We start from the raw sequence: 22,729 nt of genomic DNA, 5'->3' as shown, positions 1-22,729 counted from the left end.
CCAGTAGTCAGAGGGAAATTGAGAAACAAACTTGTAAGGAGATCGCAGCTATCTGTAAGAATAATAGGGTGGTTATGGTAGGGGAATTTAACTTTCCAAACATAGACTGGGACTGCCATAGTGTTAAAGGTTTAGATGGAGAGGAATTTCTTAAGTGTGCACAAGACAATTTTCTGATTCAGTATGTGGATGTACCTACTAGAGAAGATGCAAAACTTGACCTACTCTTGGGAAATAAGGCAGGGCAGGTGACTGAGGTGTCAGTGGGGGAGCACTTTGGGGCCAGCGACCATAATTCTCTTCGTTTTAAAATAGTGATGGAAAAGGATAGACCAGATCTAAAAGTTGAAGTTCGAAATTGGAAAAGGCCAATTTTGATGCTATTAGGGAAGAATTTTCAAAAGCTGATTGGAGGCAGATGTTTGCAGTTAAGGGACGGCTGGAAAATGGGAAGCCTTCAGAAATGAGATAACAAGAATCCAGAGAAAGTATATTCCTGTCAGGGTGAAAGGGAAGGCTGGTAGGTATAGGGAATGCTGGATGACTAAAGAAATTGAGGGTTTGGTTAAGAAAAAGAAGGAAGCATATGACAGGATAGATCGAGTGAATCCTTAGAAGAGTATAAAGAAAGTAGGAGTATACTTAAGAGGGAAATCAGGAGGGCAAAATCGGGACATGAGATAGCTTTGGCAAACAGAATTAAGGAGAATCCAAAGGGGTTTTACAAATATATTAAGGGCAAAAAGGTAACTAGGGAGAGAATAGGGCCCCTCAAAGATCAGCAAGGCAGCCTTTGTGTGGAGCCACAGAAAATGGGGGAAATACTAAATGAATATTTTGCATCAGTGTTTACTGTGGAAAAGGATATGGAAGATATAGACTGTAGGGAAATAGATGGTGACAGCTTGCAAAATGTCCAGATTACAGAGGAGGAAGTGCTGGGTGTCTTGAAATGGTTAAAGGTGGATAAATCCCCAGGACCTGATCAGGTGTACCCAAGAACTCTGTGGGAAACTAGAGAAGTGATTGCTGGGCCTCTTGCTGAGATATTTGTATCATCGATAGTCACAGGTGAGGTGCCGGAAGACTGGAGGTTGGCAAACGTGGTGCCACTGTTTAAGAAGGACAGTAAAGACAAGCCAGGGAACTATAGACCGGTGAGCCTGACCTCGGTGGGGGGCAAGTTGTTGGAGGGAATCCTGAGGGACAGGATGTAAATGTATTTGGAAAGGCAAGGACTGATTAGGGATAGTCAACATGGCTTTGTGTGTGGGAAATCATGTCTCACAAACTTGATTGAGTTTTTTGTAGAAGTAACGAAGAGGATTGATTAGGGCAGAGCGGTGGATGTGATCTATATGGACTTCAGTAAGGGTTTGACAAGTTTCTCCATTGGAGACTGATTAGCAAAGTTAGATCTCACAGAATACATGGAGAGCTATGGTGGCTCAGTGGTTAGCACAGCTACCTCACAGCGCCAGGGACCTGGGTTCAATTCTCTCCTCGGGCAACTGTCTGTGTCGAGTTTGCACATTCTTCCGTGTCTGTGTGGGTATCTTCTGGGTGCTCTGGTTTCCTCCCACAATCCAAAGACGTGCAGATTAGGTGAATTGGCCATGCTAAATTGCCCATAGTGTTAGGGGAATGTGTCTGGGTGGGTTGCTTTTCGGAGGGTCGGTGTGGACTTGTTGGGCCAAAGGGCTGTTTCCACACTGTAAGGAATCTAATCTAAACTAGCCAATTGGATACAGAACTGGCTGAAAGGTAAAAGACACAGGGTAGTGGTGGGGGGTTGTTTTTCAGACTGGAGTCCTGTGACCAGTGGAGTGCCACAAGGATCGGTGCTGGGCCCTCTACTTTTCATCATTTGTATAAATGGTTTGGATGTAAGCATGAGAGGTATAGTTAGTAAGTTTGCAGATTACACCAAAATTGGAGGTGTAGTGGACAGCGAAGAGGGTTACCTCGGATTACAATGGGATCTTGATCAGATTGGCCAATGGGCTGAGGAGTGGCAGATGGAGTTTAATTCAGATAAATGCGAGGTGCTGCATTTTGGGAAAGCAAATCTTAGCAGGACTTATACACTTAATGGTAAGGTCCTAGGGAGTGCTGCTGACCAAAGAGACCTTGGAGTGCAGGTTCATAGCTCCTTGAAAGTGGAGTCGCAGGTAGCTAGACTAGTGAAGAAGGCGGTTAGTATGCTTTCCTTTATTGGTCAGAGTATTGAGCACAGGAGTTGGGAGGTCATGTTGCGGCTGTACAGGACATTGGTTAGGCCACTGTTGGAATATTGCGTGCAATTCTGGTCTCCTTCCCATCGGAAAGATGTTGTGAAACTTGAAAAGGTTCAGGAAAAATTTACAAGGATGTTGCCAGGGTTGGAGGATCTGAGCTACAGGGAGAGGCTGAATAGGCTGGGGCTGTTTTCCCTGGAGCGTTGGAGGCTGTAGGGTGACCTTATCAAGGTTTACAAAATTATGAGGGGCATGGATAGAATAAATAGACAAAGTCTTATCCTTGGGGTGGGGAGTCCAAAATGAGAGGGCATAGGTTTAGGGTGAGAGGGGAAAGATATAAAAGAGACCTAAGGGGCAACTTTTTCACACAGGGGGTGGTACGTGTATGGAATGACCTGCCAGAGGAAGTGGTGGGGGCTGGTAAAATTGCAACATTTAAGAGGCATTTGGATGGGTATATGAATAAGAAGGGTTTGGAGGGATATGTGCCGGGTGCTGGCAGGTGTTACTAGATTGGGTTAGGATAACTGGTCGGTATGGATGGGTTGGACCGAAGGGCCTGTTTCCACGCTGTACATCTCTATGACTCTATGACTCTTCGTCAATATTTCGGGTAAAGAAGGGTTATATCCATGTTGACTTCTGATGCTGCCTGGCTTGCTGTGTTCTTCCAGCCTCCTGCTTGTCTACCTTGGATTCCAGCATCTGCATGTTTTTTTGTCTCTAATGCGCATAATCTGCCTGTCAAAAGTTTACCCTTAAATTCTCAGATTTTTGCCTGTACAGTATTTCCAAAAACTTCTTAAATTCATTCATGGGGTAAGTTCGCCGCTTGTTTAGCCAGCATTTATTACCCATCCCTAATTGCCAAGGGGGCAGTTAAGAGTCAGCCACATTGGCTGTGGGTCTGGAGTCACATGTAGGCCAGAGCAGGTAAAGCTGCAAGTTTCCTTGTCTGAAAGAAATCAGTGAACTTGATGGGATTTTCCAACCATCCTCACTCTATAAAGACATTTATAAAATCACGAGGGGTATAGATAAGATGAATAGCAGGTGTCTTTGTTTCCCAAGGGTTTGAGTTTTAAAAATACTCTGGATAGGCTGGGACTTTGTTCATCGGAGGGTAGGAGGTTGAGGGGTGAGTTTACTGAGGATTATAAGCTCTGAGGTGTATAGCTAAGGGGAATAGCAGCTGTCTTTTCCCTAGGGTGGGGGATTTCAAGACTAGGGGACATATTTTTAAGGTTAGAGGAGAAAAAGGATTAGATTAGATTAGATTACCTACAGTGTGGAAACAGGCCATTTGGCCCAACAAGTCCACATTGACCCTCTGAAGAGTAACCCACCTTGACCCATTCCTGTACATTTACCCCTGACTAATGCACCTAAACGACACATCCCTGAACACTAGGAGGCAATTTAGCATGGCCAATTCACCCTAACCTGCACATCTTTGGATTGTGGGAAGAAACTGGAGCACCCGGAATAAACCCACGCGGACATGAGGAGCAACATTTTACAGAGAGTAGATCGCGTGTGGTATGAACCTCCTGAGGAAGTGGTAGATGAGGATACAGTTACAAAGTTTAAAAGACATTTGGCTAAGTCCATGAATAGGAAAGGTTTGGAGGAATATTGGCCAGAGCAGGCAGTTTAGTTTAGTTTGGGATTATGGCCTGGTTAGACCTAAGGATTGAACCTATCTCTTTAACCTTTAGAGATATCTCTTTTCGCAGATCCCTGTGCCACTCTATTTATTGATGCAAGATCTTGAGACAATATCCTTTTTATCCTTTTGGACTTACACTAATTGCATCCCAATTTTATGTCGTCCTTGTTCCTAAATAATCCAGCCAAGGATCCCCCAAAACTTTGACACAACTCATAGAGGTTGACCCTCTAATCCCAGAGTCACCACAAATCCGATGCAACCAACAATTCGAATTTGCCTCTGAAAAACAAGTTAAGTTTCGATTCCCAACACAGGCTGAGATCACCTCGAAAGACTTTCTTTCTCAACCCCGCTCCTCGCCTGACCCTCAAGTTAATCTCACCACTAGCCATCTCTCTTTCTAAGGACAGAGCAGTCCTATAGTTGTCTGGGTCCTCACCTTTGTACCTCAACCAGTATGAGAGCAAACTGTCCCAGGTTCCTACAGCAAACAGCCAAAACAACTCTGTTTACCCAAACACTGGTAACTTTGTCAGAAGTCACCAGACACAAGGTTATAGTCCAACAGGTTTATTTGAAGTCACAAATGTTCTGTGCCTTGCTCCTTTATTAGCTCGGAAAGACCTGCCAGAGGATGTGGTGGGGGCTGGTACAATTGCAACATTTAAGAGGCATTTGGATGGGTATATGAATAGGAAGGGTTTGGAGGGATATGTTTCAAATAAAGGTGGTGGACTCAAACCTGGTGTCATGAGTTTGTCCAGACCGGACCCACACAGGCAGCTACCTCCACATCATGGTTACTGATAATTTTAACACAGAGCGGTTAAAAAAAAACTGACCCTTAATTTGCACGGTTTAAACGTTACCCCCTTTTAGATTCACACACCCAAAAGACCAAGCAGAGACATTGAGTAACATTGTGTGAAGCATAGTTTAGGAGCACACAGTTTTGTATGGGCAATCAAATCACAAAATGAACTGGGTTCATTCTATCATCCTTTCGATTCTTTAATGATTGCACAATTGCACAGTGTTGGTCGCTGCTCGAGTTTGTTGGGTTTTGGAGTATAATCTGCTCTTTCCAACAAATAAAAAAAAGATCTGGGGAGAACGTTCCTACGGAGAACTGACCAATCAGAGGGCTGTTGCTATGCTGAGTCCTCCTGGACCCGCAGCAGATGGTGCAATCGCCTGGATGTAGTGACCCCAGTGAGTCATCGGCTCTCAGTCTCCAAAGCTGCAGACAACTTTCCTGTTCGGTTTCCCCTCTGCAAAGCAGGGCCCCATTCTGTACCAATCCCCGTCTCTCCCAAAGCGCTCATAAATCAAGAGAATGTGATCACCATGCGAAAGATAGACAGAGTGAGATCAGAGAAGGGACAGAAAGGCAGACAGGATGGGTGAGAGAGGATAGAGAAAGGCAGATAGTGTGGTGAGAGAGAGAGAGAGACAGAATGTGGGAGAGAGAGAGAAAGGCAGACAATGTGTGTGAGAGAGATAGGATGTGGGAGAGAGAGAGAAAGGCAGGCAGAACCTGTGTGAGAAAGACAGGATGTGGGAGAGATAGAGATAAAGACAGAATGTGTGTATGTGAGAGAGAGAAAGACAGAATGTGTATGAGAGAGACAGGATGTGGGAGAGAGAAAGATAGAAGTGTGTGAGAGAGAGACAGGATGTGGGAGAGAGAGAGAAAGACAGAATGTGTGAGAGAGAGATAGGATGTGGGAGAGAGAGAGAGATAGAACGTGTGTGAGAGACAGTGTGGGAGAGAGAGAAAGATAGACAGAATGTGTGTGTGAGAGAAAAGCAATCAGAATGTGAGATAAAGAGAAAGGTATACAGACTGTATGAGAGATACAGTGTGGGAGAGATAGAAAGGGAGGCAATGTGTGTGTGTGAGAGAGAAACGCAGACTGTATGTGTGTGTGAGAGAAGACAATGATACAAAGATAGTAACACGCAGAAAATGGAAGGGACAGAAACCACCAGTGGGAAAGATCGAGAGAGAGAGGATCGGGGTGGGGATGAAAGTTGTGAGAAACAAAGCCCACTCACTTCAATAATTTCAGTCCGAGACAAGATCTGAATCAATAGTGTCATTTATTTTACACTTGCAAGTGGGTGTGATGTCCCGTGTCTAAAAGGCAGAGGACATACACACCCCAGGTTCAATTCATACATAATATTTATATGATTTAATGTCCATTGTTTTACACTGCTCCCTCCCCTGCTTACATCATCCACTTCCCTAAGACCGGCCCCCATTACCCCTGTTTGCCTCTTGCCTTATCCGGCCTTGTCTGTGATAAAATGCTTATTTCTGGTCTCACAAGGCTGTTTGACCTTACCCTGCTATAGGTCATTGTTAGGCATATCCCTTCTTCATCATTATCTACCCCCTTCATCTGTGCCTTTCCCGAGGCCGTTCTGATCCCTATGACCCTTTTAATTGGGGTTTGTTCCTGTGTTTTCGTAAAAGTGGGAAGCACATGTTTATACCTACTGTTTGTACAGGCGTATCTAGCTTAACTTCATCCCCTCACAACATCTTATCTACTTGCCCATAATGTCTACCTTCTGACATACAGTTTTAGCTAATACAAAAACAATTATATATTTCCTCCACATCGTTTCCATTCTTGTTGACTCAGCTCGTGGCTAAAACAATTACACACTGGTGTGAGTTCATTTTACTTTGTAAGATGGAATTGCAGAATTGCAGAAGTAACATTAATTTACCTATATCCCACAATTTCCCCCTTTTCTTTAATTACCATTTGTTATCTTCTGCATTTTTCTTTTAGGGGCACCTGTTTCATCAAGGCTGTTTCAATCAGTCTTTGGGTGAGCCCTCGTATACAGGGTATGATCATTTTTATTAATTGTTACCCACCAAAAGAGAGCTGACACAAAGCCTGCTGCAATCTGGTTACAAGCCTTGAATTCATCAGGTACCCCCCTAGGGACTCCTACCGAATCGAGATAAATCCTGTCATCGAAAGAAGTGTCTAACAGTAATCTCTTACCCCTTCCCTTTTTCCCTCCTATCTTTTCCTTCTCAATGCCAGGGTAAATGGAATTGCCAATTGTACAATTGCACATATCCCTCTCCAATCTGGAGGTAGCGTGGGTCTCAATATTTTGCCTCCACAGTACCACCACAGATCCGCTCGGGGAACCTTTAGTGCTGAGTAGTTCCCTCCCTTCTCCATTTCGGTTACATTCTTAATCTCTGTACATAATTTCAGCTCCCCCAAATCTTTCGACTGACTTGTACCTCGTCTATGCACACACGACGTGTGATTTCCAACTGCGGCAGAAAACGGGGGGGAACTTTTACATCTTTCTTCTCCAAGGGAGGGAACATCAGTGATAGGGAGGTACAATTCCTATCATTCCACGCAGTCTCATCCTGATACAGGGCTATCATACATTTCATGCCCTTCCTGTCTCGCTTCCACCCGAGCGGAAAGGAAACCACCTGGGCCACTAGCCTACCAGAGGCACATGCAGAGCAATTGCTCTTGTTCAGACTTTTCACAGTATACTTTACCCATTCAACCCAGGCATTTGCATCCCCGTACCCAGTTTCTATTTCAATGGTCTGTTTCAAGTCCTTTACCTCTATAAATTTTACTACTTTAGGATCATCGGGAGGGGTGAAAGATTGTATCTTATTACCCAGTAGTTCTACCCGTTTTCCCCGTCCTACACTAATTCGGAAACAATAGCCCAAGAAATCCTTCCCATTTGCTTTCATTTCTATCCCAAACATTTCATTTCATTGTATCTCATAGGTGCCCCCCCCCCCCCCACCTGGATTGTTTCGTGCCATGTGGTTTTCCTTATCATTAGGTATATTGGGTTACACTTTTTATCAGGACAATCACGAGCTGGTCGGAAGGGGGCCTGGTGTACTGTGATGAGACCATTATACTAAATACCATCCCCAAGGCCATCCCCATAGGACTTAAGATGTATCTCAGAGCTGCGGTACTGTCTCTGATTATCTACATCCCCACAATTTACTAAGCTGCATACATCAGCGTCTATTACTTGTGGATTATCAGACTTGGGGACCGTTAATAATACATATGAAAATGATATTTGACAAAATCCCAATACTAAAAGGGCTAGCATCATATCTCTAGCAGCATTCCCAGTATTCTAAACATCATGCTGAATATACAATCTTACAGAAATAATCCCGCGCTCACGTCGCCACTGTATAATCAGTTACTCAAAGTCTCTTTAGCCTGAGTTTCAGCGAATCTTGCATTGATTCGGCTGTCCAGACTTCTTCCTCAACTGGAGGGTCCACTCGCCCTTTGATCCGAGTGTAGTGAGTCCAGCCTTTCTCTGCTGTCCTTATCGCTGTTTCAGGGGTCAAAAGAGCCTGGTACGGCCCTTCCCAGTCCGGCTGCAATTTAGTCTCTGTCCATGATTTTACTAAGATTCAATCTCCCGGCCGGATGGGATGAATGGTGCATTCAAGGGGTGGAGTCTGTGCCAATAAACCCTGTTTCCTGAGGAAAAACAAAGAGGAGGACAAACCCAGTTTCTACTTCTTTAAAAACAAATCTTTAGTTTCGGGACTTGGCAATTCTCCATTCGTTCCCAAGTAAGGTAATCCAAATAAGATTTCATAGAGGGATAGTCCCAAATCTTTCCTTGGGGCTGTTCGTACTCGCAAGAGAGCTATAGGTAAACATTTGATCCAAGGGAGTCTAGTTTCTATTATCAATTTAGAGAGCTATCGTTTGAGTGTTTGGTTCATTCTCTCAACCTTTCCTGATGATGGCGGGTGCCACGGAGTATGGAACTCCCAGGAAATTCCCAACCCTTTCATTACCCCCCGTAACACTTTAGAGGTAAAGTCAGTTCCTTGGTCAGAATCAATATGGTTCACGAGTCCATATAGGGGAATTATGTGCTCCAATATTGTTTTAGACACTCCACTCGCAGTGGCGGTAGCTAGGGGGTATGCCTCAACCCAACCAGATAAATGATCTACTATGACCAACATATATTTTAGTCTGCCTACCCTGGGGAGTTCAGTATAATCTACTTGTATACTCTGGAAAGGTCTCAATCCTGGGTCTCTTCCTCCCGGGGTCTGTTTTCTCAAGACTTTCTTATTTACCTTTCTGCATATGATACATCCCTCACATATTTGTTTAGCAATTGTATATATTCCTTTACATCCATATTCCCTAAGAACCAAATCACACATTGCTTGTACTCCCCAATGGCTGCCTTGGTGTAGGACAGCCATAATGTCTCGCATCATCATTTTGTTCAACATTCTCCTTCCATCAGGTAACCTCCAATGCCCGTCTGCTGTTTTTACAGTCCCTAAATCTCTCAATTCTTTTTCTCCGCTTTCAGTAAATATTGGAGCTTCCCGAGGACCTGGGACAGTAGGTGTTAGGGAATGAATCACCACTTCTTGTGGGTTCAGGGCTGCTTCCTTAGCCACTTCAGCAGCTAATCTATTTCCCCTAACCTCTGGTTCATTTCCTTTCTGATGACCATTTACATGCACTACTGCTATTTCTCGGGGAAGTAATAGGGACTCCAAGACCCGTTTAATCAATTCTTCATGTACTAATTCTTTCCCTCGGCTGTTGATCAGCCCTCGTTCCTGCCATATCTTGCCAAAAGTGTGCACAACACCAAATGCATATTTAGAGTCAGTGTATACTGTTCCCTCTTTATTCTCTAATGCTCTAAGGGCTCTTTCCAATGCATAGAGTTCACAAGTCTGAGCTGACCACCCATTTGGCAACCGTCCTGCCTCCACCACACTACTGTTTGTCCCGTCTCTACGACTGCATACCCATTATGTCTTTTCCCTTCAATCACCCGGGATGATCCGTCTATAAAAAGTCTAACCCCTGCATGAAATGGAACATCTCTGAGGTCCATGCGGACCTTAGTTTGGTATTCTATAATGTCAAGGCAATCGTGCCCTGGATTCTGAGGAGAGTCTCCTTCCCCTTTCCAAAGAAAGGCAGCTGGATTTAAACAATTGTCAGTGACCAACACTAGATCATCCTTTTCTATTAATATTGCCTCATATTTCAGAATCCGCGAGTCTGTCAACCATCGCCCAGCTTTTTGGTTTAGGATTGTTCTCACTTGGTGTGGAGTGCTTACTATTAGGGCTCCCCCAAATGTAAGCTTTCTGCTTTCCTCCACCAACAGTGCAGTGGCAGCCACAGCCTGCACACACTCAGGCCACCCCCGGGATACTGGATCCAGTAGCTTCGAAAGATATGCTACTGGTTGTCTCATTCCTCCCCACCTCTGGGTCAATACTCCCAAAGCCGCTCCCTTATCCACGGTAACAAAAAGGTGGAAAGGTTTATCTAGAGAAGGTAAGGCTAACACGGGGGCATGGATCAGATCTCTTTTGAGTTTCTCAACTAGTTCTTTTTCCTCATCATCCCAACTTAGACATTTTGGTTCCCCCTCTAATAGTTTGAGATATAATTTCTTAGTCTTCAGTGCATAGGAATCAATCCACAATCTGCAATAACCCGTTAGACCTAAAAATTTGCGTAACTCCCGTTTAGTGCTGGGCAGTGGCATCCCCACTATTCCCTCTATCCGTTCCCGGCTTATCTTTCGCTTTCCCTCACTAACTAAATGTCCCAAGTATTTCACTTCTTGCTCCACATATTGTGGTTTGTTTTTAGATACCCACAGTCCCTGCTCTCCCAGGAAATTCAATAATTTGTTAGTGGCTTCTACTACTCTTTCTCTTCTTTTTCCTGTTACTAAGAGGTCGTCTACATCCTGCAACAGGGTAGTCCCCTTGGGGCTGCTAAATTTCTCCAATATTTGTTCTAACATCTGTCCAAATAAATCCGGGGATTCCATAAACCCCTGGGGAAGCACAGCCCACCGGTATTGCTGTTTCTGTCCTGTCTTAGGGTCTTCCCACTCAAAGGCAAACAAATTCCTACCGTCCTCTGCCAAGGGACAAGCCCAAAAGGCATCCTTTAAATCTATCACACTAAACCATTTGTGGTCATGAGGGATCTCACTTAATAACGTATAGGGGTTTGGCACCACTGGGTGCCTGATCTGTACTATTCGATTTAATGTTCTCAAATCCTGCACCAATCGATAAGTTCCATCGGATTTCCGCACTGGTAGTATTGGGGTATTATAAGGAGACATACATGGCTCCAACAGTCCATCTCTAATCAATCCTTCAATTACTGGCTGCAGTCCTCGTTTACCTTCTATGGAAATGGGATATTGTCACTCACAGACAACGTCCCCTTTCCTTTTTTTAAAAAAATTTACTTCAAGGGGAGGGATCTATAGTTTTCCACAATTCCCTTCCCTAGCCCATACAATAGGGTCTATCTCTCTCTCCACATCCTCTGTCAACATTGCCTTTTGTACAACTAATTCTTTTTCCTGAATTCCAATCCCCAGTCCTAAGAGGATAATTAAATCTCTCCCTAATAAGTTACTTCCTATATCAGGGATATACAACAGTTCCCCTGTGACCCTATCCTTAGGACCTTCTATCATCATAGGTTCAAATACTGGAACAGTAAATCCTTCCCCTTTTTAACCCCGAAACAGTAATTGACCGTGTTGACATTCCTACTTTCTTTGGTTTAAAATTCAGCGATGACCGTGCTGCCCCCGTATCTACTAGGAAGACTACCTCTTCCCTATAGGGTCCCACCTTCAGGTTTATCAAGGGTTCCTGGTGGGTTCCCGGGGGCAGGAACCCCTGACACCCCTATACTTCATCAAAATTCATAAGCGGAATTGCCCTCTCTTCCCTTTTCAGAGCAGGACACTCCCGCTTAAAGTGCCCTATCTTTCCGCAATAATAGCATCCTGCCTGTGGAGACCTCCAGCTCTGCCCCTGTCGCTCGAACCCTCCATCAAACGCTCCCCCTTGTCCTCTCCCTCTCCCTCTCTGTCCTACATGCTGCCACCCGCCCCTCCAGTTGGTCACTATTGGTTCTACTCTTTTCTTTAACTACCTCATCAACCGTAGCTACCATCATTTTCACCTTCTGTTTCTGTCTCTCATCCTCTCTCTTTGCAAACACTTTCTGTGCCTCTCTTAACAATTCATCTAATGGCTTTTCACTCCACCCTTCTATTTGCGGTATCTTTCTCTGTATGTCTGGCCATTCCTTTGTCACAAAAATGTACTTTCAAAAGACCCTGTGCCACTGGGTTCTCAGGGTTCATTCCAGAATATTTCCACATTGAGTCTCTTAATCTCTGCAAAATAAAAGCTGAAGGAGTCTCATCTTTCTCCTGTCTAACTTCAAAGACTTTAGTCAAATTCTGTGACTTCGGAACTGCCTCTCTTATACCTTTTAGAATCAGGTCTTTCAATTCCTTCATTTCTTCTCTATGCTCCGGATTTTGGTTTTCCCACTGGGGGTCTCTGAGGGGAAACTTCACTTCTCCCTGTCCAGCATCCCCATCTCCAATGGGATGTTCCCTGTCCCATATTTTAATGGCTGCTCCCCATATAAGTCCCCTTTCTTCCCCAGTAAATAGTATATTCAAAATAGACATTAACTCAGCCCAGGTATACAGACTGCGCCCCAAAAATTGATCAGTTTGTTCAGACAACCCTACCGGATCCTCAACCAGGACCTTCATTTCTTTTTTAAATATTCTGACCTCCCCACTGCTGAGGGGGGCACTTACAAACCCAATCTCTTTATCCCCTATTGGTACCTCCCGAAGGGGATAAGTCATTACGTTCTTCCCCTTTTTCTTTTTTTTTTAAAGAAGTATTGCAATATTTCTAGCTCCCCATAACTTCAAACACCAATTCATCAATTCATGCTTGACTAACTTTAAAGCCTGTTCCAAACTTGTAAATATATTTATATATTTACATTCATTTATTCAGTATTTAATATTCAAAATGTAAAATGCATACAGTTCTCAATTTTGAAATCCACTGTAATCACCCAGTTTTAGTCCCTTAATTTAAATCCAAAATTAGTTTTCTTAAGTAGTCCTGACCAATCATTGCTCAATTACAATACTATAGGTCGTGAAATAATCAGAGCTGCCTTAAAATTATTTGTCTATTCAAGTTTTAAAAAAAAACTTCTAATGCATGAACTATGGCCGAATCCAAGGTCACAGATATTAACCATAGGATCTTGTTTTTACTACAATCTAATGTTGAACTGAAACTTCAACTGTCCTCCATAAATCGCTTTTATGTAAAGATAAAAGAGATTAGTTAGAAACTGATAGTGAGACAGTCATGACCTGTAAGAAGAACAGGAGTTATCATTCTTTTTTTTTTCATAATCTCTATAGAATCCTTAACCTTTAAAGAAATCATGTTTAGTTTCCATAATAAAAATCAGATTCAAAACAGTCCCGGAACTCAAGCTCCAGGGAATAAAACGCAAACATTCAATCACCAACAAACAAATGTGCATTCAAACCAAATCACAAAGGGTTAAACTTTCTACCAGCTGTACAGCTCTCTTCATTCTCTCTCTCTTTCTCTCTCTCTCTCACTCATTGACAAATAAATTCAGATATTTACAAACCCAGTCTTTGTCCGACCTGAATTTTGGCCAAAAGAGGCGGGACGAAGAATGGATTCCTTAGTCCATATGAAGCAACAATATTTAATCATCTTTTTCCCCTGTACAAGTATTATTTTGCCAATTCCACAACATCCTCCCCAAAGGACTTTCTGGAGGTATGTTGTAAGGGACCCCGCCTCCAATTCCATTGCTTTTTCCTTCTTTAGTTTTCCCGGAGGCTTTTTCCTTACCCACGGCACAACCCATATTGAGTTCCTTCGTTAGTCCCTTATTAACTACTAAAACTCAATCCCGGCCACCAAGGCAATACTTAAAAGTCAGGTTTCTTACCTTGGTCTGTGCACAGAGTTGCCTGGCCCCTTTGTGCCGTATTGTCTATCGAGCTCCTATCACTGTCTGATTCAGATGTCTCTCTTGTGGGATTCGTACCAGTCGCCCAAGGGAGCAGACCAAACCAGGACACGAGACCGCTCCTCAATGGGGAACGGGACGCGTCTTCCCAGTGTCCAAGGCCAGCCACTCCCCCCGGTGATGGAAGAAAATCCCGGACAGCCCCCAATTGTGAGAAACAAAGCCCACTCACTTCAATAATTTCAGTCCGAGACAAGATCTGAATCAATTGTGTCACTTATTTTACGCTTGCAAGTGGGTGTGATGTCCCGTGTCTAAAAGGCAGAGGACATACACACCCCAGGTTCAATTCATACATAATATTTATATGATTTAATGTCCATTGTTTTACACTGCTCCCTCCCCTGCTTACATCATCCACTTCCCTAAGACCGGCCCCCATTACCCCTGTTTGCCTCTTGCCTTATCCGGCCTTGTCTGTGATAAAATGCTTATTTCTGGTCTCACAAGGCTGTTTGACCTTACCCTGCTATAGGTCATTGTTAGGCATATCCTTTCTTCATCATTATCTACCCCCTTCATCTGTGCCTTTCCCGAGGCCGTTCTGATCCCTATGACCCTTTTAATTGGGGTTTGTTCCTGTGTTTTCGTAAAAGTGGGAAGCACATGTTTATACCTACTGTTTGTACAGGCGTATCTAGCTTAACTTCATCCCCTCACAACATCTTATCTACTTGCCCATAATGTCTACCTTCTGACATACAGTTTTAGCTAATACAAAAACAATTATATATTTCCTCCACATCGTTTCCATTCTTGTTGACTCAGCTCTTGGCTAAAACAATTACACACTGGTGTGAGTTCATTTTACTTTGTAAGATGGAATTGCAGAATTGCAGAAGTAACATTAATTTACCTATATCCCACAAAGTGAAAGACAGAAAGTGCACCTCAGAAACAGAGAGAGAGAGAGCAAGAGAGATGGTGTTGTGCATTCATAGGCTGCTGGTCAATGAGTGATTGTGAACTCAGTTTAAGATAATTGAGGGATAGAAAGAGTCCACAATGGGCTATGGTTGAGCAACAGGGAGGAATGGCCGCAGTTACTCTCCCCTCACGATGGCCGGGATCCAAGAATTTCTTAAAAACCTGTCAAAGTCCAGACAACCTGGGCCTGGGGAGGTATAAGACGAAGGTTTATATGACATAACTAACAAGCTGAGTTCCAGCTGACAATTCTGTGTCTTTCTCTGTCCGTCCTCTCTTCCCACTTTCAGGAATGTCGGAGATAGGTTTGGAGGATGGGAGGCAGAGGTAACGAAGCAACCTCCGAGATCCGGTCCTGTCCGAGCGACTGACGGATTCTCCGCCGGGAGAGATCAGCCAGACGGAGCGGCTGTCCTGGATTGAGGGAAGGAGAAAGGGAACAGTTCAGGAAGGGCTCGTTCCAAATATCCAACACAACACCCCTCCACCCTCACTGCAATCCCCTCACCCTCACTCCCCACCCTCAGTACAATCCCCTCACCCTCACTCCCCACCCTCAATACAATCGCCACCCTCACTACAATCCCCTCACCCTCATTCTCCACCCTGAGTACAATCCTCACCCTCACTGCAATCCCCTCACCCTCACTCCCCACCCTCACTACAATCCCCTCACCCTCACTCCCAACCCTCAGTACAATCCTCACCCTCACTGCAATCCCCTCACCCTCACTCCCCACCCTCACTACAATCCCCTCACCCTCACTCCCCATCCTCACTGCATTCCCCTCACCCTCACTCCCCAACCTCAGTACAATCCCCTCACCTTCAGTCCCCACCCTCAGTAAAATCCCCACCCTCACTACAATCCCCTCACCCTCACCCCCACCCTCAGTACAATCCCCACACTCACTACAATCCCCTCACCCTCACTCCCCACCCTCACTACAATCCCCACCCTCACTCCCCACCCTCAGTACAATCCCCTCACCCTCACTCACCAGCCTCACTACAATCCCCTCACCCTCACTCCCCACCCTGAGTACAATCCCCACCCTCCCTACAATCCCCTCACCCTCACTCCCCACCCTCACTACAATCCCCTCACCCTCACTCCCCACCCTCACTACAATCCCCACCCTCACTACAATCCCTCACCCTCACTCTCCACCCTGAGTACAATCCCCACCCTCACTACAATCCCCTCACCCTCACTCCCCACCCTCACTACAATCCCCTCACCCTCACTCCCCACCCTCAGTACAATCCCCACCCTCACTACAATCCCCTCACCCTCACTCCCCACCCTCAGTACAATCCCCACCCTCACTACAATCCCCTCACCCTCACTCCCCACCCTCACTACAATCCCCTCACCCTCATTCCCCACCCTCACTACTATCCCCAGTCCTCTCACTCCCCACCCTCACTACAATCTCCACCCCCTCACTCCCCACCCTCACTACAATCCCATCCCCCTCACTCCCCGCCCTCATTACAATCTCCACCCCCACACTCCCCACCCTCACTACAATCCCATCCCCCTCACTCCCCACCCTCACTACCATCCCCACCCCCTCATTCCCCACACTCACCACAAGCCCCATCCCCCTCACTCCCCACCCTCACTACAATCCCATCCCCCTCACTCCCCGCCCTCATTACAATCTCCACCCCCACACTCCCCACCCTCACGATAATCTCCACCCCATCACTCCCCACCCTCACTACCATTCCCTCACCCTCACTCCCACCCTCACTACCATCCCCACTCCCTCACTCCGCAGTCTCACTATAATCCTCTCACCCTCACAATCTCCACACCCTCACTCCCCACCCTCACTACAATCCCCACTCCCTCACTCCCCACCCTCACTACAATCCCCTCACCCTCACTCCTTCCCCATACTACAATCCCCTCACCCTCACTCCCCACCCTCACAACAATACCCACACCCTCACTCCCCACCCACACTACAATCCCCACCACCTCACTCCCCATCCTCACTACAATCCCCTCACCCTCACTCCCCACCCTCAGTACAATCCCCACCCCCTCACTCCCCACACTCACCACAATCCCCATCCCCCGCACTCTCTACCCTCACTACAATCCCCTCACCCTCACTCCCCACCCTCACTCCCCACCCTAACTACAATCCCCACCCCCTCACTTCCCACCTTCACTACAATCCCCACCTCCTCACTCCCCACCCTCACTACAATCCCCTACCCCTCTCTCCCCACTCTCACTACAATCCCCTCCCCCTCACTCCCCACCCTCACTACAATCCCCTCTCCCCCTCTCCCCACTCTCACTACAATCCCCTCACCCTCACTCCCCACCCTCACAACAATCCCCACACCCTCACTCCCCACCCTCACTACAATCCCCTCCTCCTCACTCCCCACCCTCACTACAATCCCCTCACCCTCACTCCCCACCCTCACAACAATCCCCACACCCTCACTCCCCACCCTCACTACAATCCCCTCCTCCTCACTCCCCATCCTCACTACAATCCCCCTTCTCGCTCACTCTCCACCCTCACTCGTTGAAAAGGAGTTACAAGGAGGTTGCCAGGGTTGAAGGATTGTTGCAATAGTGAGAGGCTGAATACACTGAGGCTGATGTCCTTGGAGCGTCGGAGGCTGAGGGGTTGACCTTATAGAGGTTTATGAAATTAGGAGGGGCATGGGTAGGGCGAATAGCTTCCGAGGAGCAGGAAAGTCGATGTTTCGGGCAAAAGCCCTTCATCTGGAATGAAGCTCATTCCTGATGAAGAGTTTATGCCCGAAACGTCAATTCTCCTGCTCCTCGATTGCTGCCTGACCTGCTGTGCTTTTCCAGCACCACACTCTCGGCATCAGTTTAATGTTGGAGGGGAAAGAATAAAAGGGAACCTGAGGGGTTACCTTTTTACACAGAGGGTGGTACGCATCTGGAATGAGCTACCAGTGGAAGTGGTTAAGGCGGGTACAGTAACACCATTTAAAAGGCATTTGAACAAAAACTTCAATAGAAAAGGCTAAGTGCAGGGAAAGGGGGTTAGCGTGGATGGACATTTGGGTTGGCATGATCCAGTTTGGGCTGAACGGCCTGTCTCCTTCCTGTAGGACTAGTTGCAGGATCTGACCTCATGCGCCCTAGCCCAGAGATGTTAGCGCTACGCCAAAGTGCACGTGTGACTCGTTGCTGTTGTTGTTCACTTACTCTCCAGGCCATTCAGGTAGGTGAGGGTGATGCTGGCATTGCCCCAGACGCAGCTCACCATGGGGTACAGCGTCTTGCCCTTCAGCCCGTCGAAGGCCACTCCCAGGTACACACCGTCCACCAGGAAGCTCAGGGTCCCGCCGTCGCAGTCCAGCACGGCCAGGAAGCTCTCGGGCACGGGCAACGGCTCCTCTGCCACCTCAGGGTACCGGCGGCCGTCCCTGCCCCCACCGTGTAGCCGGTTCGCCCCCAGCTCCCAGCCCCAGGACTCTCCATCCTCTCCGCCCAGGAGCACCCGGTAGCTGTCATGGTGCAGGGGGGCGTGGGCAGTGCCCACCCCTATCGCCGCGTGGCTGCCCCTCTCCCCAGGGGGCCAGCGCACCCGCCAGACGTGGAGCCCACGGCTGTAACCCACGCTGCCGCGGGCGCAGTCCGTGCTGTCCTGCACCCGCTTCCGGCGCACCGTCAGCCCACTGTAGACCGTGGCACCCTCCGGCTGGCACATGTTGGGCGAGCGGTCCCAGCGACTCCAGGCGTGGCAGAGCTGCACCTCCATGGGCACCGGGGGCAGGTCCAGGAGGAGGTCTAAATTGGCAGGAGTTGGCACGTGCCAGCCTTTGAACTGCTGCAGCCTCTGTCTCCAATTCGTCTGCTCCGTCTCCTCCCTCACGGGTTTGATCAACTTCAAACCCATTTCACTCACTAAGGGACACAAGACTCTTCCCTCTCCTGGCTTCCCTTGTGAATGACCCAAGCTGAAACCGAAAGTTATTTTCTTCCTATTTCCAACGTAATTGCAAAGTGCACTGCTCTCCTCATCGACGGAAAGTCTTCCACTGCTAGTAAAGCGTTCACAAGTGACACCTTTTTATATGTGTTTTATCAGCTTTATCGGACCCTCTTACGCACAGTCAGAATAGTGTGCTATTGTCTGATGAATGGCTCTCACTCTCTCAGTCTCAGGCTGTATCTCACACAGTCCTCCTGTTCCCATCTTGCCGTCACTGACTCCCACTCAGTACATAGTCAAATGTCCACGTCATTCAGAGACACTTGGGCCTCCTGTGTTGAGCAAGAGGCAGATATACCAGAGTTAGGACAATCCAGGGCCAGGGCAAGAACGAGAGAGAGAGAGAGAGAGAGAGAGAACAATAGACAGAAACACAGAGAAAGACACTTGCAGAGAGAGAGTCTCTCACACACACATATATCAGCATACATAAACAGACACACAAACTCTCCAACACACACACACACTCTCATATACACATTCTCTCTCACACACACACATACTCTGTCTCTCACAGACATGCCCGTACACAAAGTCTGTTCCACGTACACACTCCCATGTGCATATACATACACATTTTCTCTCTCTCTCTCCCTCTTTCTCTCACTCTGTCTCTCATACACACACAAGTCCACACAATCCTGCTCTCTCTCACACACACACACACACACACACACCCCACCCTCTCTCACACACAGAGACTCTCTCACCCACTCACACTCTCTCTCTCTGATTGTCACACAGACACTCTCTCCTTTACTCACACACACAGACATAGAGAGATTCAATGAGAGACAGACGGACACACACACACACACACACACACACACCCCACCCTCTCTCACACACAGAGACTCTCTCACCCACTCACACTCTCTCTCTCTGACTGTCACACAGACACTCTCCCCTTTACTCACACACACAGACATAGAGAGATTCAATGAGAGACAGACGGACACACACACACACACACACACCCCACCCTCTCTCACACACAGAGACTCTCTCACCCACTCACACTCTCTCTCTCTGACTGTCACACAGACACTCTCTCCTTTACTCACACACACAGACATAGAGAGATTCAATGAGAGACAGACGGACACACACACACACACCCACACACCCCACCCTCTCTCACACACAGAGACTCTCTCACCCACTCACACTCTCTCTCTCTGACTGTCACACAGACACTCTCCCCTTTACTCACACACACAGACATAGAGAGATTCAATGAGAGACAGACGGACACACACACACACACACACACCCCACCCTCTCTCACACACAGAGACTCTCTCACCCACTCACACTCTCTCTCTCTGACTGTCACACAGACACTCTCCCCTTTACTCACACACACAGACATAGAGAGATTCAATGAGAGACAGACGGACACACACACACATACACACACACACACACACCCCACCCTCTCTCACACACAGAGACTCTCTCACCCACTCACACTCTCTCTCTCTGACTGTCACACAGACACTCTCTCCTTTACTCACACACACAGACATAGAGAGATTCAATGAGAGACAGACGGACACACACACACACACACACACCCCACCCTCTCTCACACACAGAGACTCTCTCACCCACTCACACTCTCTCTCTCTGACTGTCACACAGACACTCTCCCCTTTACTCACACACACAGACATAGAGAGATTCAATGAGAGACAGACGGACACACACACACACACCCCACCCTCTCTCACACACAGAGACTCTCTCACCCACTCACACTCTCTCTCTCTGATTGTCACACAGACACTCTCTCCTTTACTCACACACACAGACATAGAGAGATTCAATGAGAGACAGACGGACACACACACACACACACACACACACACAGAGACTCTCTCACCCACTCACACTCTCTCTCTCTGACTGTCACACAGACACTCTCCCCTTTACTCACACACACAGACATAGAGAGATTCAATGAGAGACAGACGGACACACACACACACACACACACACACACCCCACCCTCTCTCACACACAGAGACTCTCTCACCCACTCACACTCTCTCTCTCTGACTGTCACACAGACACTCTCCCCTTTACTCACACACACAGACATAGAGAGATTCAATGAGAGACAGACGGACACACACACACACCCCACCCTCTCTCACACACAGAGACTCTCTCACCCACTCACACTCTCTCTCTCTGACTGTCACACAGACACTCTCCCCTTTACTCACACACACAGACATAGAGAGATTCAATGAGAGACAGACGGACACACACACACACACACACCCCACCCTCTCTCACACACAGAGACTCTCTCACCCACTCACACTCTCTCTCTCTGACTGTCACACAGACACTCTCCCCTTTACTCACACACACAGACATAGAGAGATTCAATGAGAGACAGACGGACACACACACACACACACACACACACACCCCACCCTCTCTCACACACAGAGACTCTCTCACCCACTCACACTCTCTCTCTCTGACTGTCACACAGACACTCTCCCCTTTACTCACACACACAGACATAGAGAGATTCAATGAGAGACAGACGGACACACACACACACACACACACCCCACCCTCTCTCACACACAGAGACTCTCTCACTCACTCACACTCTCTCTCTCTGACTGTCACACAGACACTCTCTCCTTTACTCACACACACAGACATAGAGAGATTCAATGAGAGACAGACGGACACACACACACACACACACACACACACACCCCACCCTCTCTCACACACAGAGACTCTCTCACCCACTCACACTCTCTCTCTCTGACTGTCACACAGACACTCTCCCCTTTACTCACACACACAGACATAGAGAGATTCAATGAGAGACAGACGGACACACACACACACACACACCCCACCCTCTCTCACACACAGAGACTCTCTCACCCACTCACACTCTCTCTCTCTGACTGTCACACAGACACTCTCCCCTTTACTCACACACACAGACATAGAGAGATTCAATGAGAGACAGACGGACACACACACACACACACACACACACCCCACCCTCTCTCACACACAGAGACTCTCTCACTCACTCACACTCTCTCTCTCTGACTGTCACACAGACACTCTCCCCTTTACTCACACACACAGACATAGAGAGATTCAATGAGAGACAGACGGACACACACACACACACACACACACACACCCCACCCTCTCTCACACACAGAGACTCTCTCACCCACTCACACTCTCTCTCTCTGACTGTCACACAGACACTCTCCCCTTTACTCACACACACAGACATAGAGAGATTCAATGAGAGACAGACGGACACACACACACACACACACACACACCCCACCCTCTCTCACACACAGAGACTCTCTCACCCACTCACACTCTCTCTCTCTGACTGTCACACAGACACTCTCCCCTTTACTCACACACACAGACATAGAGAGATTCAATGAGAGACAGACGGACACACACACACACACACACACACACACCCCACCCTCTCTCACACACAGAGACTCTCTCACCCACTCACACTCTCTCTCTCTGACTGTCACACAGACACTCTCCCCTTTACTCACACACACAGACATAGAGAGATTCAATGAGAGACAGATGGACACACACACACACACACACACACACACACACACCCCACCCTCTCTCACACACAGAGACTCTCTCACCCACTCACACTCTCTCTCTCTGACTGTCACACAGACACTCTCCCCTTTACTCACACACACAGACATAGAGAGATTCAATGAGAGACAGACGGACACACACACACACACACCCACACACCCCACCCTCTCTCACACACAGAGACTCTCTCACCCACTCACACTCTCTCTCTCTGACTGTCACACAGACACTCTCCCCTTTACTCACACACAC

The 22,729-nt window shown here is 47.2% G+C and overlaps 1 protein-coding gene across 1 annotated transcript; it reads right to left on the bottom strand.

Annotated features, from left to right (window-relative positions):
- Window positions 1-5,998: 5,998 nt before the first annotated feature.
- On the bottom strand, window positions 5,999-19,555 carry LOC140492513 (SPRY domain-containing SOCS box protein 4-like). The gene is made up of 3 exons (XM_072591432.1): window positions 18,040-19,555; window positions 13,818-15,239; window positions 5,999-8,441 (listed from the first exon to the last, which is right to left on the bottom strand). The coding sequence occupies exons 1-2, from the start codon at window positions 18,731-18,733 to the stop codon at window positions 15,112-15,114; spliced, it is 822 nt and encodes a 273-aa protein (XP_072447533.1). The 5' UTR covers window positions 18,734-19,555; the 3' UTR covers window positions 5,999-8,441; window positions 13,818-15,111.
- Between the last annotated feature and the right edge of the window lie 3,174 nt (window positions 19,556-22,729).

Source organism: Chiloscyllium punctatum, chromosome 21 (genome assembly GCF_047496795.1).
Source record: "Chiloscyllium punctatum isolate Juve2018m chromosome 21, sChiPun1.3, whole genome shotgun sequence".
Classification (NCBI taxonomy): Eukaryota; Metazoa; Chordata; class Chondrichthyes; order Orectolobiformes; family Hemiscylliidae; genus Chiloscyllium; species Chiloscyllium punctatum.
This window is presented reverse-complemented; position numbering and strand designations above follow the sequence as displayed.

Excerpts from the sequence above, each read along its gene's own strand:
- LOC140492513 (XM_072591432.1), bottom strand. The coding sequence starts at position 18,733 with ATGGGTTTGAAGTTGATCAAACCCGTGAGGGAGGAGACGGAGCAGACG. Across the intron at positions 15,240-18,039 it reads CTACCTGAATGGCCTGGAGA|GACAGCCGCTCCGTCTGGCT; the intron begins GTAAGTGAACAA and ends CCCTCAATCCAG.